A 19,180-nucleotide genomic window follows, 5' to 3' on the forward strand; every position below is an offset into this window, starting at 1 on the left:
ACTTGATTCATTAATGCAGCTATGCTTTTGACGTTTATTCATAGAAATTAGTATTTTCTGTTATAGTAGAACTACTCATTACAGATACTGTACATTTTCTTATATTTATAATATATTTTCACTCACTGAAAGTACTATTTCTATTGATTCATTTGCATTGCCTTCTTTCAATAGTGTCTTTATAAATGGCATGAGTTCTCTTATTCTGTTACCATATGATACACACGTCTACATACATAAATACATACACAGACACAAACACACACATACACATACACACACACACACGTGTGTATGTTGGTTGTCTGGTCATATCACAAGGCAGATTTTCTTTCCCTGATTATTATTATTATTAGGCATTTAATGGTTTACAGTACAATTTAATACATTGGTACAACCTCTCACCTCCCCTTGTTTGGTGTCCAGGAGACACAACAGGATCCCAGTGTCCCTTAATCCTCTCCTTTTCCCATTTTCACCATAGTTCTTTGCTTTGGTGCAATATACCATACTCAGTCTGAGTTTCATCTTGATGTTTTCCCTTTTTGTTATTTTTCTTAAGTTCCACCTATATATGAGATCATTTGGTATTGATTTTTCTCTTTCTGGCTTCTCTCTCTCAACATAGCATCTTCAAGTTCAAGTTTCCCTGATTTCACTTTACTTACCATATTTGTGTCACCATCTAGCATCCTTTTTTTTATTGGTAAACAAAGTTCAGTTGATTTAGTACTACCCTCAAATATATTTTTAAATACGTGGTTATATTTATAGACAATATAGCTAAACATGTATATTGGTTGAAATGTGTTTGAGGAAGGATAGGAGGAGAGTTAAATGAGGTAACTAGGCAATAACTAGAGACCTTTTATTGTTATTATTATTATTATTATTTATAAAATGGAAATATTAACAAAACCATAGGTTAAAAGGGGTACAACTGCATAATTCCCACCACCAAAACTCCATGTCCAACTTTCTCCCTTGAAAGCTTTCCTATTCTTTATCCCTCTGAGAGTATGGACCCAAGATCATTATGGGGTCTGGCTTCTGTAATTGCTTCCCCCCCTGAGCATGGGCGTTGGCAGGTCAATCCATACTTCCAGCCTGAATAGAGACCTTTTTACCTTCTAAAAAGCTTTTCTGCAAAGTCTTGTGATAACAAGTTATGGAGAAAGTATGATAAAAATAATTTTGGCATTGTTTTATTTGTTCTAAGGTTGAGGAAATAACAACAAAATGCTGACCATATAGGATAGGGAGGAGAGAGGTACTGCCGCAAATTTTCTGATCTTTTATAACTGTTTAGTTTGTAAGCAATAAAGAAATCATATTACCTACATCAAAATCATGTTAGTGAGATCATACACTATATTGTATGTGTTATATAAAACCTAAGAGAATATAGTGATCAGGTTGTTTACTATTAAAATAGCTACAATATCTTGCTAGATAAGTTTTAGCTATAATGATGACTACCCAAATTATTACCCCTGAAGATGGAAAAATCCAACACTGACATTTTAAAAGCATTTTTATGAGAACATCTGCAACAAATTTTTAAGTAGGTGAGAGACGGTAGAATCTAGCATACAAATGGAAGAACAGGCTTTCAATCTAAGCACTAGAGGCTACAGTTAGTAGGGCCAAGTGTGTTGGTCTAAACAGCTGGCAAGTAGTAGAGTTTATGGATTATATCTTCAAACTTCTTCAACTTTAAGTGAACAAATAAGAAAAAAAGATCATCAGTGGAGTATAAGGATATATAAAGAGTTGGGGACTTCCAGAGGCATGGCTATCAGATCACGCTCCTGGTAACTGGGAAAAAAAAAGAAAAATCACCTGAAAAAGTCAACAAAATGCAACCAGGATCTCTCCAGAAACTCACTAAGTCACAGCCACCATGTTGCAGATGCCACTATGAGTCCATGAGTTCCCTGGGCAGACGACCTCACCAATATGTCTTGGAGCCTCACCTCTCCAGAGCCCTCACTTAGTAGGGAAAGATAGAAACATGCTGAGGGTATGGATCCACTTTCCAATGTCCATGTCCAGCAAAGAAGCAATTACAGAAGCCAGACCTTCCACCTTCTTCACCCCATAAAGAATTTTGGTCCATACTCACAGAGAGGTAAATGTTAGGGGAAGATGACCTGAGGGCTCTGAACTCCAATTCCATCAGGACCTGGAGAGAGAAGGGGGGGGGGGGAAGGAAGGAAGGACACACAACAACAGTAGGTGTGACTTAGAAAGGAAGAGAAGGCAGAACTATAGGGAAAAATGGGCAAATATATAAAAATATAGACAGTTTTAGAAATAATAGACTATATTTGAAACCTTTGCAGAACTAATGCAATTTCCAGTGGATGAAATGGGGACACAGAACTCTGGTGATGGGAAAGGTGTGGAATTATACCCCACTTATCTTATAGTTTGGTAAATAAATATTAAATCACTAGTAAAAAAAAGAAATTTAAAAAATGATATATAAAGTGGCATTAAGAGAAGTGATGAGACAAAAAAAGATGTGAGTGTGAGTCTTCTTGGAGAGTGGCACAGTGAATAGAACAAAGATGCATTTTTTTGAGACTAGGGAGGCTTAAGAGTATGCTGCAGTCTTGTGATCATGCATTTAAAATTAGACCAGTAAGTGTGGCTTGTACTTTTCTCCAAAGTTGAACTGCATGATATAGAAAAAAAAAAATTGGTGAAATGTTGAATATTTGCCAAGAGAGTGGTAAACAAAACAAAGCAAGCAACAAAAGAAACCTCACATATCTCAAGGAGGTAAAGTAAGAGAAAAATGAAGAATGAAGGTGCTTTGGGTAGTTGTTGGGAAATTGTGCAGATGTGGTTGAGTTAGGCAGGGCCCACAAACCACCCTATGCTGGTATGGCCAGTCCCTTTATCTACATACCAATCTTCTGCTTTGTCTTATAAATGACTAAAGGTCTCCTACCCACCATGTTATCCCCTCAGGGTATTGCTAATTCCTGCCAGCTAAAACCATAGCAACAGTAGCTAAGGAAGTTCCCAGCGTGCCTTTTTGTTTTCTACACCCCCTTTCCTAGCCATCTCTGTTCAGACTTGCCACTTCAGGTTTTATCCCATAAAACCCACTTCTGTTCCTGGTTGTCCTCTCTTTTATCTCCCACATCCCAACCTGGAGAAGGGCTGGCATGCAGAGCGGGAGGCAATGGAGGCAGACATTGTTGTTTGGTGCTATGTGGCTTAACCCGCTGGGTTCACACGTGACTCTGGGGCTCCTGCATGAATAAAGATTTGTGTTGCTACAACCAAGAGCTTGGTTCCTGGATCCATCTCTCCCACCCTTGAAGCTAGCCCGGCAGGTAGCTACTATTGCAGTTGACCATTCTGTTTAGTTCAACTGGGTTTTACATGCTAGAGGAATATTAACTAGCCTATTAATGGCAACTAGTGCAAATCTTCTAATTGTACATCATGTCTTCTGTCTTTCACTTTGAAACTTGTAAAATAATATTTATGTTAGGATTAACTAATGAGAGTAGTAATTATGAGACGTAAGATCAAGTATTTGTTCATACATTCTTACAGAAGATACCATTATAAAAGCACTGTAAAAAATAATGCAGCTGCATCAGAAAATCACTAAAGGGGCAATCAGTGACATACCTGGTTGAGCACACACATTACCATGTGAGAGGATTCAGGTTTGAGTCGCCCCCTCCCCTTCTACAGTGGAAAAATTTCACGAGCAGTTAATCGGTTTTGCGGGTCTCTCTCTCTCTCTCTCTCTCTCTCTCTCTCTCTCCCTCTCTCTCTCTCTCTTTCTCTCTCTCTCTCTCTCTCTCCCTCTCTCTACCTTCCCCTCCTTTCTCACATTTTCTCTGTCCTAATAAATAAAAAGAAAAATGTCCACCAGGAGCAGTGGATTCATCATACAGGCACCAAACCCCAGTGATAACACTGGTGGGGGGAAAAAGATAGAAAACAAAACCATTAAATAAATATACTATGTATTGAGAAATAAATTCAGCAGGAGAATAAAGTCACTATATAGACCATATTTTTAGCACATATACATGTGTGATAACAAGTAGAATTTGTACCAACCAGCATGAGATAATTTTGTAAGTACAATGACATGAAATACAGAATTATAGAAAATAGGGCATAATAACTTTCTTGAAAGGACCATGTGATATGGCACTTGATTAAGTGTACACATTACAGTGCTCAAGGGCACATGTTCAAGTCCCTGGTTCCCAGTAGGGAGAAAACTTTGCGAGCAGTGAAGCATTGTTTGCTGCACATGTCTTTCTGTCTTCCTCTGTATCATCCCCTACTCCCTTCTTAACTTCTGTTTCTATCCAAGAAATAATAATAACAGTAAAATTTAAATAAATAATTTTCATTAAGGCAATACTGTTAATTCTTTTTTAACTAGTGCAATTGCTTTTTTTTTTTTACAACCATTGCTGTTCACTTGTTTTTATTAGTATTTTCACTTTGTTTAATGAATCTTTGTTGAGCACGTGCCATGAATAATGTCTTTTCCTCTGAACGGTGAAGGCTATACAAATGAATCAGTCCTGGTCTCTATCCTCCAGAGATCCTACAGTCTAGTGTTAAAATCAGATTTATTCATATATATCAAAAAATATGGGTAGGAAGTATAAGTACAGAGAAGTTAAAAATGGTAAGAAATCATCCAAAATGTTTCTTAATATAAACTTGTGGGGCAGAGGTAGACAGCATAACGGTTATACAAAGAGATTTTCATGTCTGAGGCTCCAAGGTCCCAGGTTCAGTCCCCTATACCACCACAAGTCAGAGGTGAGCAGTACTCTGGTAAAAAAAATAAATTAAATTAAATTAAATTAAGTAAACTTGTGTGCAATATGACCATTAATATATGCCAAGTCATTAATCCCAGAAATGAACACTTATCTTCACACACAAATGTTTTTTTTTTTATGGTGATGATTTTATATTGCAATATAAACGCACAACTTAAATTTACACAAGTCACTTATCTCTCAGTGAAAGGTGCTGAGTCAGATTGCTCATGCTTGAATACTAATCAGCTGTGTAACTTAATATGAGTTACTTAAACTCAGATTCCTCAGATGAAGAGCTATAAGAATGAGATTAAATAATCACCTTTTACATTGCCTTTAGGAGTAAGCAATTTGATTTATGAAGAATTCTTAAAGCATCCTCCTATTCATAGCAACTTTATTATCAACATTATCACCATGATCACAGAAACTTTCAAACAGAGTTGATATTTCAGCAAAGAAGGGTTACTCTTCCAACTTTCTGGGCCTTTTGAAATTGGTGGCAAGTAATATCTTCTAACAAAGGCATGCTGCATAAATGAACTGCATTTAGAAATGGCGTTAAAAGTCTGCTTCTTCCCAGTGCCTGTTTTGGATTTTTAAAGAAAGACAATTTTTGAGGAAGCACTTAAAAGACACACTGGGAAGAAGCAGACTTTTAACACACAAATGTTAATAGAAGTTTTATTCATAATAACTAAGAAGTAAAAATGATTCAAACCCCCTCCATAGGTAAATGACTGAAATATGCTACATGCATACCAGAACATAGTATGCAGTAACTGAAAATGTACTACTGACACACAAAACTTGACTTGCTCACAAGGACATTATTACAAGTGAAAAAAGTAAACCTCCCAAAAGTTGCGCTTAAAGTGATTTCATTTGTTTTACATCCTTGATATTACAAAATTATAAAGATAGACAGCAAATTAGTTGTTACCAGGGACTGGAGGATGAACTCTAGAATAGGGATGGACTGTGAGTCCTTCAGGTGACTGTGAGTTGCATCCTTGTAAACAAACTGTTCTTTATCTTGATTATGGCTGTGATCATCCAAATGTACTTTACGTCATAAAATTACATGGGATACACATAAGCAACTAACAGGTATTTAAAATGAATGAAATCTGAATAATATTGAATGAATTGTCTCAATGTCAACTCCCTTGCTATGATATATAACAACTAATAAAGTGCTACCCATCCGGGAAACTGGATTAAGAATGTGTATGACCTATTTATGATACTTTACTATTGTATGTGAACTTATGATTATCTGAAATATTACATTTTATCTTTAATCAAACCATTATCTTAGCTCTCCAGCCTCACCTTAGTAATCCTCCAGCTCCCTTTGTTGAGCTCATAAATCTGGGGATGTTTATTTTTTCACCACTGAGTTGTGTAAAGTTCTTTATATATCTTGGCTATTAGCCCTTTGTCTGACTTGTAGCATGTAAATATATTTTCCATTGAGGATTTACCCTGTATTGTCCTTTACTTATTTCTTAAAGCCCATGTGAGTGAGATCATATGGTATTCATCCTCCTCCTGGCTTACCTCATTCAGTGTAATTCTAAGTCCATCCATATTATAGTAAAGGAGAATATGTTGTCATTTCTTACAGCTGTGTAACATTCCATTGTGTATACAGGCCACAGTATTCATCTGTTGCTGGATACTTGGGTGTTTTCCAAATGTTGGCTACTACAAATAGCCCTACGTCAAACATGGATGTGCATACATCTTTGAAGATAGGCATTTTTGTATTGTTTTGGAAAGTTTCTAGAAAAGAAATTGCTGGGTCATAGAGTAAGAACATTTTTAATGCTTTCAGGGGACTTGGAATTGATTTTTCATAGGTGTCACCCTAACTTGTATTCCTACCAAAAGTGTTTCTTTCTGTGATTCTTGATATAAGACATTATCATAGAGGTGAGACAGTATCTCATTGTTGTGATTTGCATTTCTCTGGCAGTGATTTTGAGTATTTTCATATGCATAATAAAATTTTCGCTGCATAATAAATTTGAACTATTGCTGATATTTTCACTGAAACCCCAAAGTCCCTCTAATCCCACATAAAAGAAGAAAAAAAAAATTCTCCAAGCCATCTGGCCATCTAAGTTTGATCCTTGGACAAGTGAATTATCTGTTCAGTTCTTTCTCTCATTTTCTAATGGGGATGTTTGTGTTTTTTTCACTACTGAGTTTTGTGAGTTCTTTGCACATGTTGGTTATTAACCCTTTGTCTGACGTGTCTCATGTAAATATCTTCTCTCATGTAGTAGGATGTCCTTCTGTTTTTCTGGTGTTTCCTTTTACTGTAAAGAAGCTTCTCAGTTTGAGATAGTCCCGGTAGTTTGTCTTTTGTTTGCCTTGCTGTTGGACTTGAGACTCCAAAGGCAGTTCCAAAACAGATGTCTTGTAGTGGTCTGTTCATGTTTTATTTTATGCATTTTATTTTTTCTAGTCTAACACTTAAGTCTTTGATCCATTTTAAGTTTAAAAGTTTTTGAATTACAAAGAATTTCTAATGAAAGTGTATGTTAATTTGTATAATCCAAGTAAGTCTTCATGAAAGAGGCATAATTTGAGTTAGACTGAAAACCTTTATATAATCTCAGTCATTCTATGGTAATAAGGTTCACTGTTTTTAAAAGATGAAAAATTAGAATAATAGAGAGAAAGTTAGCAATATGTTTTGGGAATGATGCAAATGAAATGTATTTTTACAGAAGCAGAATTAAACAGTAAAGCAGCCTATTTTATTGGTCTAATTGTCTCGTCATTTAAAAAAAAAGAAGAAGAAGAATCTTTATAGGGGCTAAGCAATGGCACACTCTGTTTAACACACATGTTGCTATGTGCAAAAACCCAGGTTCAAGTCCTCTGTCCCCACACTGGGGGGGGAGGGGACTTCTTAAGTAAGGAATCAGTGCTGCAGGTTTCTCTTTCTATCTCCCTTCCCCCTCTCAACTTCTCTATGTCTCTATCTATTAAATAAATAAAATATTTTTAAAAATCTTTAATAAATCTATTATAATTAAGTATTATTTAAAATAAAACTTTTTATTGTAATTTTCATTATACCAATAGTTGATAGTAACCATCACTTGAATACTTACTGTTCAAAGAAATATGAATAAGCATTTTCAAACTTTATCTTATTTTAAATCCCTGCACCAGTCATGTGAGGTAGATTTCACTACCCCTGATTTAAGGAAAATAGGTGAATATTCAGACTTAGAGTACTTAAATAGCATAAGTTACACAGTTCAAAATCTGTGATTTCTTCTTAAATTCAATATGTAAACAGTAGTAATGTTCCATTTTCTGCATAATACACAAATAAAAGAGTCATTTAACAATATCAATTTAAAAATGACTATATACAGGACATTCTGCTGAAGTGGGAAAAGACAATAAAAATCTCCTTGATAAAACTTTTTTAAGACCAAAACAGTGTTTCTTTAGATCTTCTAGTTTACTGAAGTAGTTTCTCAAGCCAACCATCATAGATCTTAATTTGAAATCACAACTCCAGAAAACTGTTTTTGAAAATATAACTTCCCTCACTTGCAGGGGGAAAGCTTTGCAAGTGGTGAAACAGGGCTACAGGTATCTCTCTGTTTTTCTCCCTCTCTACCTCCCCCTCCCACCTCGGTTTCTGGGTGTTTCTATCCAATAAATAAATAAAGATAATTTTATAAAAGAAAATATAATTTCTATTATTATTATTTGGCTTTACAAAATCCTTATGTAAAAGGTGGTTCTTCTCTTTATCTTCCTATAGTGTGTGGGCACCACCTAGAGGCCTGACTGTGGAATATACTGAAACAAGGATTTTTATTTTATTTTATTTTTATTGGGAGGTGAATGGTTTACAGTATAGTTGTTGGCACATGGGTACAGTTTTTCCTCTCACCAAGATCGGTGTCTGCAAAACACTTTCACCTCCAAGTTAGTTCATTATAATGTAGCAGGATGAGGAATTCATAAGCTCTCAGAATTATTTGCTTTAGTCTTTGCTTTAAAATTCATCATTTGTATGAAACTGGACTCCCAAAACATATACAATAATTCGAAACAACTTTATCTCAATAAGAAAATCATCAGTTAACCTCCACTTTGATTTTTTTAAAAATACTTTCGCTTTGTGGAACAAAAATGCTCCATATGAAATATTTAACAGTTAATCTCATGTCTGTTTTTATTTCTTATTTTAAACAAGAATCTAAAAATTTATCAGTTTACATACCAATGTTATTCGGGTCAATAAAGTCATATTTTTCAAAGTGAGTATGATATAGTATAGACCTTGTAGATATCTGCGTACAGTGAGAAAAATATTGTGAAATCTCATCATTTAAGTGCCTATGACATGACAGTAATCCTAACCTCATAATGGCCTAGATCACTGTAATGCTGTGTTCCTTACACACAGTAGTAAATTATGAAAACTAAAATTATGAAGATGACTAGTATTTGACTTTTCTCCAATTTTCGTATTCAGTGCCACACTAGATGTAGCAGAAAGGAGACTTCCAGCATATCAGCGTTCTCATCTGAACCAAGATTTTAGGCCCAAGGTCCAACAGTGGACTGGGATACAACAGTAGAGGAAGATCTGGAATTATCTCAAAATCGAAGTATGAATTGTACCTTCACTTGCCTGCTAAAACAGGACGCTAGCCTCTGTACTTGAGAATCTTTCAATGTTTGACATTTTGGGAAAACTTTAAATGTAATTTATACTAGTGCTTGAAGATAATTCAATTCCTTTCAGTAATTTAGTTTTACTCTCTACTCATCCTCCTCTACTCAATCATATAAAGATCTTACTATATAAAACATGCTTATTGGTTTTAAATTAATTTTTAATCCAGTCTCATACTCTAAAATAAATTGACTGGTGACATGTCCTCATCTTCCTCTTTCTCGTGGATTTTCATATTATAATGTAAAGCAAATAATAGTAGTAATAATGATTATCATATATTGATAGCCTCAACAATGTACTGTTAAATATCATTTTTAACTTAAAGCAACTATATTATATAGTTTATATAATCATTGTAGTTCACAAGAAATCAGAATCTTCTCTACATTTATTTCTATAGATGTTGGAAATGAAAATAAAGTCTTATCTTAGTTTTTCTTATTTTCTTAGCTCACTTTTCTTTATGAAGTACTTGATATTCTGCCTGTTCCAACTTTTATAGTAAGTATAATCATTTCTTCATTGCCCTTGGGGAAAATAAACAGATATTTTTATGTTTACAGATAGGACAGATTTTGTTTCTCCTTCTTTATGTTTGTTTTCACTTTTTGCTCCATACCTTGAAAGTAGATATTTACTGAGATTAGAGAAGGTGGAGAAATGAAGGAAGGGGTCACTTTAAATTGTACAAATGCACAAGAAATGTATGTTAATAAATGGCTGAAATTGTCTAGAAAATAAAGTAAATTCAAATTGGAACAGAATTCATCTGGCAGAAATAAAATGTTTATATGTAGAAGAGTGCTAAGGAAATATGCACATTGGGTAGACCAATTAGTTAGTTCTCAGTAATCTGTAAGACTTCTGTAGTTCTGGATCTCTGAGAAAGGTCAATACACAAATATGAGTTCCATTCCACTCGGGTTTTTTGTTCTCTTAGATACCAGTTTTGGAAGCTATCCAGTCTCGGAAGGCAGTCACTCGTGTGTAAACACCAGGCTTGTTAGGTTGCCCACATTCCTCTCCCCAGCTCACAATTCCAACAAGGTACCAGATGTCTCTAGCATCTGAACTAACCAGTGGTCCTCCAGAATCACCCTAAAGGAGAAGGGAGAGATTAAAAGTTAATAATTCCATTTGATACTTTATTTCAAAGGAATTTACTAATTTCCTAACATTTGTAATGAAAGGATCAGGATTCAAAAGTCTTCAGTATGTTTTAACACATGCAACTACCTTCATATACGTCAGATATTCAAATAAAGGAGGAGCTTATATTAGGAGAACTGGCTTAACCCTAGGGTTCAGTACACTGAACTTAAAGGCTTTATCTCATTGGAGAATAGTATTTTTCACTTATCTGGTACATAGGACAAAATATGGTTGTATTACATAGCTCTACTGATTATATTACATAGCTCTCAGAAGAATGATAGTTTACTATTCATACAGAGAATGAATATTAAGGTCAGACATCTAGACTGAAATCTCAAGGCTGGTCCCTCCAACCTGACTGAAACCTTTAATTTACTGATTTGTAATGCTCCTAATAATATCTACCTCTGATGTTTATTTTGAAGGTTATTGTAAAACGATGGTAAAATGCTTATCACAGAGCCTAGCACAATACAGAGCTTAGTAAATGTGCAAACCACAACTTATAATCATTTTTAGTTGTGGAATCCAGAGGTCTGTCTCTTTAAAGAGATTACAATAAAAGCTATTGGCTGATCACTCCCCCAAAATCTCTGGGATCATAAACTGAGTGTCCAATAAAATGCTTACTGAATAGTTTATCTCACCAATTAATATAATTAAGCACTAAAACATGGATCTAGATTCAATTTCTCCCATTTTTGCAACAGGGAAACTAAAATGCAAAGAAATTAAGTAATTGATTTGATTCACGTCAGAACTTGAATTCTTGAATATAGTGGCATAGCTTTCCTATGAAGTATCTTTTGTTCATAAAAAAAATAACATTTTTACTGTTTTATATAGGGTTTTATAAAATTTCATTCAATTAACCAACAAGTATCTATTCTCATATGTGGTAGGAGATGTAAAAAAGAATGTTGAAATATGACTTTATCATCAAAAAACCTAAAACTGCTTCTAGAAGTAACAAGTACCACCAGGAGCTAATTGAAAACAAATCATTTTATAATTTAAGCCCAAACTTCAAGGAAGACAAAGTGCATGGGAATGAGGTATAAGGTGTCAGAGACAGCTGCATAGGGTATAAATTATTGGCCCCTCCAAGATTTCATTAGCAGTGTTGATGCATAAATACTCATGTCTGGAAAAGTCATGACAGTGACAGTACAGCCTATGTATTGAAAAAGCAAAATCAAGCCTCAAAAAGCTGTCAATACTTTGAATTAAGAGTAAAAAGACTTACTTAATTTTTTTACAAGGTAAATACAGACTTTAAAATCATAGGCACTGGAAATAATGCAAATTCTAAAATATCCTGAAAGGCAGAAAGAAGTTAAGTATACCGGGAACCTAGTGACTCAAGCAAATGACACAGCAGTGTCCTCCCTAGGTTTCCTCTTTTGCTTCACTCACCCTCCTTTCCAGGAAGCTGACATAATCAGCAAACCGGTAACCTGTCAACAGGTGCAGATGAGAGAATATCCCGCCCCCCCCGCAAAAAAAAAAAAAACCTTCCTTTCTTTAATCAATCTAAGAGGGTAACTTAGGAAATCAGAAAACTTTCAGACCATATCATTATTTTTTAAATTAATTATTTCTTTGATATAGTTTCTGCTACCTTCTTTTCTCTACTCTAAGACCCCTCTAGTTTTTTAATATTAGCTTTTCTTATGGAGTCTTTTTTCAAACTTTTTTTTTAAAATTGTCTTTATTATTGGACAGAGACAGCCAGAAATTGAGGAGGGAGAGATAGAGAGGGAGAGACAGAGACACCTGCAGCCCTGCTTCACTGCTTCTGAAGCTTTCCCCCTGCAGATGGGGACTGGGGGCTTGAACCTGGGCCCTTGCACACTGTAACATGTGTGCTCAACCAGATGTGCCACCACTCGGCCCCGACCACATCATCTTATTCTAGTCAAACACAGAAAATGACTAAGGCCACATCCCAGTCTTCTACCAGCAAAGGTCAAATAGGATGCTTAGTCTTCCTCTGCTGTCCAGATACAATGAATCCCAATACCCCGCCCCATCTTGGTGACAGAGAAGCTCTTGGTGAGTCACAAACCTGGTGGTAACCAATAACAAATCCCCCCTCTGCTTGCCCCATGCTGATCAGCTGGAGAGTACAGTCTGCCACCTAGTGGTGATGAGTCACAGCTCTAGCAGTGCTGGGGTTCATGAAGACGGAGATCATAAAGGGAGAAATAAGTAACAAACTGCTCCCCTCAGAAGGAACCTCTCTGCCACTCTGGTGTCAAAGGCAAATAAGACAGTGCAGTGCCTCCCCAGCCCTTAGTATCAGATCAGATACTAGAGACCAGATACAGAAGATTTAAGTCTCTAAACATAATTTGCAAAATGGCCATATGCAAAATGTAACCAAGATGTCTTTAAGATTTTGTGAAAACTATAATGGTTATTTTTGTTCTGTACTCCCTTAAACAAGTAGTACTGTTTAAGTTTCATGTATGTTGTATGTACTTGACAATATTTTTCTACAAAGCGATAGTCAAAAAGGACTAAAAGATAAACCGGAAGTTTAAAGTTACTGTATGATGCAATTTTTATAGCATTCTCTGAAATTATAGAAATGGAGAACTTGTTAGTGCTAGCTGTTTTAGTGACGGGAGAATGCTCACCAGTGGGGAGGAAGGAATGCTACTTTTAGTAATCAGGGGTCTTTGTGATGATGAAATAGTTCTCAACTGCAGTGGTGCTTACACAAATTCATATGCATATGACAAAAGAACATAAAATGATTTGCACTCATTTGTACTAATATCCAATTCCTAGCTTTTACATTGCCCTGCAGTTAGATGAGATGTAACTATTTAGAGAAAATTGAGTGGAGGGTACCTGTGATCCCTTTGTCCTCAATATGCAACTTCCTGTAAATCTAAAGTAATTTCAAGAAAGGTCAAAGAAAAATGAATCAGTATACTAACTTGTTAGACAACTTTACCTGACATGCATCTCTTCTTCCCTTCAAGTAGCCAGCACATACCATTCTAGGAGTTATGGCATTATTATAAATTTGAAGTTCATTGCAGATGTCAGTGGGTATGAGGTCTACTTGCACTTGCCGAAGATGATTTTGGCTGTAACCTAGAGGAAAAACAGTATTTATATTTATAATTATAAGTACACACACATATTTCACAAACTTAAAAAACTATTTTATGACCATATGATAGTATATCAATATAGAACCTGAAATTTTTTTCCTAGGTACAGTTATATTTTCTAACAGTTTTAAAAAGAAAGGCAGATATTTAGTTAAGAACCTCACATTATTTGAGTAATTTCCATTCCATTGTTCAGTTAGGAAGATGATTTCAGTAGGGGGAGGTGGTTTTATGATTCTCAGAGCTTCACCAATGGGTAAATATTAGTAACCCTCTATCTCTTACATGGTAAATTCCATAGCTTACATCTCTCCACAATACAATTTACTCATTCAAACACCAGAGTGAGCACTGTTTAAGTTACAGTGGTAGTGATGTTCTTGATAATAGCACAAGGTGTGGAGGCGTCTAAGTGATTTAGGCCACAGGTTCATATGACATGTGACTGAGTCCACATGGTCTATAGGATCAGCTAACAAGTATATTTTTATATAATGAAAATCCGATTCTTTAGAAGCTGTGAAATGCTAAATTGAATGACTATAATTGAGATATTTTGATGCTTACCATCATTTTGCAGTGCTCCAAACCCTGTTACAAACATCTCATCACCTGGGTGGAATTCATGCGATGCATCGGGGAGACAAACTTTATGGACAACATTTGTGTAGGAAACAGGTTTAGAAAGCTCTACAAGTGCAATGTCATAGTCATGTGATGGGTATTTGTATTTCTCATGGACAATTATCCTCCGGACGTTATGTTTCATTTTGGGAGGCCTTACTGTTACTCCAAAGGAAGCAGTCCATCTGGTTGGGTCAGTATAGCTGGAGAAAAAGTATGAAGAACAAATTCCACTTTACCATGCTACCAAGTGCACAATCTATATAATTTAGCTTGTAGCCATCAGTATGTTTCTTTTTTAATTTTAATTTTAATTCTCTAACTTGAGAATAGGATTGGGGATTGCATCAGGTAGAAATGCTAGTCTGTCTTCCTTTTTTAAAAGACTTTTTTAAATATTTATTTATTCATTTTCCCTTTTTGTTGCCCTTGTTTTTTTATTGTTGTAATTATTATTGTTGTTGTTATTGATGTCTTCGTTGTTAGATAGGACAGAGAAAAATGGAGAGAGAAGGGGAAGACAGAGAGGGGGAGAGAAAGATAGACACCTGCAGACCTGCTTCACTGCCTGTGAAGTGACTCCCCTGCAGGTGGGGAGCCAGGGGCTTGAACCGGGATCCTTGTGCCGGTCCTTGCGCTTTGCGCTGCCTGCACTTAACCGCTGTGCTACTGCCCGATACCCTATTTCCCTTTCTTTTAAAAAATATTTTATTTATTTTCTATTTTAGGGGGTGGGGAGAGAGTAAGACTAGAGCTCAGCTCTGGCTGATGGTGGTGTTATAGTGTCTCTCCCTCTCTCCCTTCATTTCTCTGTCTTTCTGTCTGAAAAAGTCAGCCTGGAGTGGTAGAGCCTTGACAGTATCAAAGAAAGGGTTGTGAGAAGGTAATGTAGCAGAAAGATGTTGCTTTTGGCATAAAGCTCAAAGTACAAAGATAAACTTTTAAAATCCTTGCTTCCTTTGATAAAATTATTGTGTTTCTACCAGTGAATAATTTATCTACACAGACCTTGGTTCCTTTCCCAATTCCAGACTGTGAAGTCTCTTACTTAGTTTTATGAGTCTCCCACACTCTTTGTGATATAGCATTAGCTATACTTAATACTAAACCCATCTTTCACACTTCACAAGGTATTTCCAGCCTGCCCAACTCCATGCACTTTGCTTACTCTCGGTCATTAGATTAGGGACTTACCGTCTAAAGCAGTGAGCAGCACTCACAAGCCATGTGTCATTAATTAAAGTTGCTCCACAGCGATGGGCCCCATCCCACTGCAGGCTAGTTTGCCAAGGCCATTCACCTTCTTCCACCTCTGTCCCACCAACAATCCTGACACTCTGTCTTGCTTTGCTTCTTCGTGTCCCACAGCCTGCCAAAGAAGATGTATTAGTTAGCAGTTGTTGTCAGGTATCAGATTGCATTACTGAGTTCCAGAGTCCTTATACGTTGTGCCATAATAATACCAGACACTTTTTTTGTTCTTAACATTTCTTAAACTGTAGTGTTTCAACTATTAAGCTGTTAGCCATCTTGTATGATTTAGATTTATCATTAGTTTTTCTTGAGTGCTAAGACTTTATTGATGTCTGGGAATAATAACAACACTATTTAGATATGTAAGTATCTATCTAATATACATATTCACACTAGTCAGTATTTTGTGTTACAGGGTTTCTCAACATTGGCAAGATTTTTTTGGACTAGGTATTTCTATTTTTTTATTAATTGGATAGAGACAGAGAAATCAAGGGAAAAAAGAAAGATAAAGAGGGAGAGATAAAAAGAGACTTCTGCAGCATTGCCTCACTGCTAGAAAAACTTTTCCACTGCAGTTGGGGACTGGGGACTTGAACCCAGGTACTTGCACATAGTAACTTATGCACTCAACCAGGTGCACTACCACCTAGTCCCACTCTTAGCTGTGGAGTCTGGATGATTGTTCGTGCACAGTCACTGTAGCAGAAAATGCCACAGTGGAGCATGTTCATTTGAGGGCTAAAATTGCTCTTTTTTTTTTTTTTTTTTTTTTGCCTCCACTCCCTGGGACTTGGTGCTGGCACTACAAATCTACTGCTCCTGGTGACCATTTTTTTCTTTTTCTTTAAAAAAATTTTTTTTACTAGATACGAAAGAGAGAAATTCAGAGAGAATGGGGGGACAGAGAAAGAGAGAGAGAAAGACACCTGCAGACCCTCTTCACCACTCATGAAGCTTTCCTCCTGCAGGTGGGGAGTGGGGGCTTGAACCCGGGTCCTTGTGCATATCCTTGTAGTAGTACCATGTGCTCTTAACCAGGTGTGCTACTGCCTGCCCCCACTGAAACTGATCTTTGAGAACTGTTGTTTTAGCATTTTATTTATGTGTTAGACCCACATATCAGGTCCCATTAGAATATGAGCTGCTTTAGACAGGGATAATAGCTCATTCATTTTTATACTCCTATTGCCTAACAAAGCACCAGCACATGGTAAGGTTCCTAATTATACACCTTTGACAATGATATTTTCTGCTTAGGCCTAGGATTATCCTTCAAGGATGTTTAGTTAGCATGTGAATTAACCAACACTCTAAGCTGGTGAATATAGTTCCTCTTCTCTTCCAAGATAAAAAGATTAGTATGCACTGATACTGTGTCAAAAGTATTTTCTCAATCATGCTGAGGTACTCTGTTTTAGAGGAAGGAAAATAGGTCCAAGTCTATACTTTTAAAAAATAGATCTGTGTATCTGGATCTTCTATGATTTCTCCATGATATAATACAACTTCATCTTGGTCTTCATCTACCATAATAACATCAAGAAGATTTTGTTTAGGTGGTCTGGGAGGTGGTGCAGTGGATAAAGCTTTGGACTCTCAAGCATGAGGTCCCGGGTTCAATCCCCGAAAGCACATGTGCCAGAGTGCTGTCTGGTTCTTCCTTTCTCCTCCTATCTTTCTCATAAATAAATAAATAAATAAATAAATAAAATCTTGAGAAGAAAAAAAGAAGACTTTGTTTAGTATAAAGTAACAATTTTAACTCTAGTGAGACCAGACAGTGGTACGCCTGATTAAACACTCACATTATAGTGCAGAAGGACACAGGTTCAAACCCCTAGTCCCCATATGCAGGAGGAAAGCTTCGTGAGTGGTGAAGCAGGGCTGCAGGTGTCTCTCTGTCTCTCTTCCTCTCTATCTCCTCTTCCCATAATAAATAAATAAAAATAAATTTAAAATAAAAACAATTCTAACTCTAGCTCAAAATGCCCCCCACAGAGATTACTTTTTATCTAATCTTTAGAAAACTTTCAAAGCAATTTCTCATTGATATCTGCAATCAGAACATTCAGAAGTAGTATTGTGTCTCTTCTTTAGCAGCTGTACAATTTCCACAACATATCTGCCATAGGCACCCATGTATCCACTACAAAGCTCTCCAAGTTAGTTCTCTTCAGTAATGAAAGGTGTCTCAGATAAAAGATAGAGCAGCATGAGCTGTGTACTGATCAATGAAACTTTATTCTGACTCTGTAATACCAAAGTTAGCCTAAATAATGCAGTGGTAGCTTTTTGTGTGCATGCAATGAAATTTAATAGATACATTAAACTTACAGCTGTTCAGAAAGTTGTCTGTTTCTGTCTTGTTGATTTCTGAAAAACAGAAAAATACAGTGACTTGAACAGGGTCAAAATAGGACCAGTGGGCATCTCTATTCAGCCTTCAGGGACGGGCTGGAACTGCACTTAGAGCTGCTGTGCATTGAGGCTCTCATTTGTCCTTGGCAAAGCTGCTCAGAGTCCAGGAAGAGGCCTTCTCACCACAGAAGGGTGGACTAGGTAATGTGGGGAATTATTGAGTAATACCTTCTCTTGGAAGGGAGTTGACTCCAAAATAAAATCAAGCCAGATTCTCAGCAGTTGCCTGTTAAGTGCCCATTTGACATTCATAATGGTCTGAACTTAGTGATTTAGAGAACCCACAACCCACAGCGACAACTTCAATCCACTCGAAGGCCCATGACTGATGAAGGAGCTCATTTTGCTTGGGAGGATTGACTCAGAACTATTGGGGATGAAGGCATAAGACCCGGTGATGGAGTACTTGCAGTATAGAAACAAAGAAAAAGAGACACCACAATACTGTTCCACCATCCATTAGAGGACCACTGGTGCTGTCTCTCGTGCTCCCAGGTTGTGCAGGGACTCAAACGTGGAGCCTATTGCATGCCAAGAAGATACACTTTCCCTCTGGTGAGCTATCTCCTGGTCTCCACACAGGCTTTCTATATAGACACTTTCCTTATTTATTTTGACATAACTCTGTGTGCATTATCTTGTGCTTTCTTAAAAGAGGTCTGACAAATGACATAACTCCATAAAGACCAGATTCTCCTTTAAAAAAAAAGAAGAAAAGAAAAAGAAAATAGCACCAATGATTAAATAATGCCTTACGTACTTGAAGTACTTACGTACTACTTCATTCCATTTTAAGATAGTATATCTAGGTGGTAAAGAAAGCAGCACTATGGGACTGGGAATATAGCATACTGGCTATGCAAATGTATCCTCAAGCCTGAGGAGCCGAAAGTCTCAGGTTCAATCTCAAGCACCACCATAAAGCAAAGCTAAGTAATGCTCTGGTAAAAAAAAAAAATAATAATAATAATATAGTTTTAAAAGTACTATAAAATTTTTCATAAATATAGAAAAGAGCTTATTTTAGCTCTAGTTTATGGTGGTACTAA

At 36.3% G+C, this 19,180-nt stretch overlaps 1 protein-coding gene across 1 annotated transcript in view; it reads right to left on the bottom strand.

The window, feature by feature from the left end:
- Nucleotides 1-8,971: 8,971 nt before the first annotated feature.
- The window catches only part of LOC103119990 (transmembrane serine protease 11E), a 40,903-nt gene continuing 30,694 nt past the window's right edge, over nucleotides 8,972-19,180 (bottom strand). Inside the window, exons 6-10 of the mRNA XM_060187816.1 lie at nucleotides 18,048-18,086; nucleotides 15,651-15,825; nucleotides 14,400-14,659; nucleotides 13,670-13,812; nucleotides 8,972-10,647 (exon numbers count right to left, since the gene is read on the bottom strand). Of these exons, the coding sequence (XP_060043799.1) occupies nucleotides 10,486-10,647; nucleotides 13,670-13,812; nucleotides 14,400-14,659; nucleotides 15,651-15,825; nucleotides 18,048-18,086 (779 nt within the window). The 3' untranslated portion in view covers nucleotides 8,972-10,485. The remainder of the gene's footprint in view (nucleotides 10,648-13,669; nucleotides 13,813-14,399; nucleotides 14,660-15,650; nucleotides 15,826-18,047; nucleotides 18,087-19,180) is intronic.

The sequence above is a fragment of the Erinaceus europaeus genome, chromosome 3 (genome assembly GCF_950295315.1).
Source record: "Erinaceus europaeus chromosome 3, mEriEur2.1, whole genome shotgun sequence".
NCBI classification, from domain to species: domain Eukaryota; kingdom Metazoa; phylum Chordata; class Mammalia; order Eulipotyphla; family Erinaceidae; genus Erinaceus; species Erinaceus europaeus.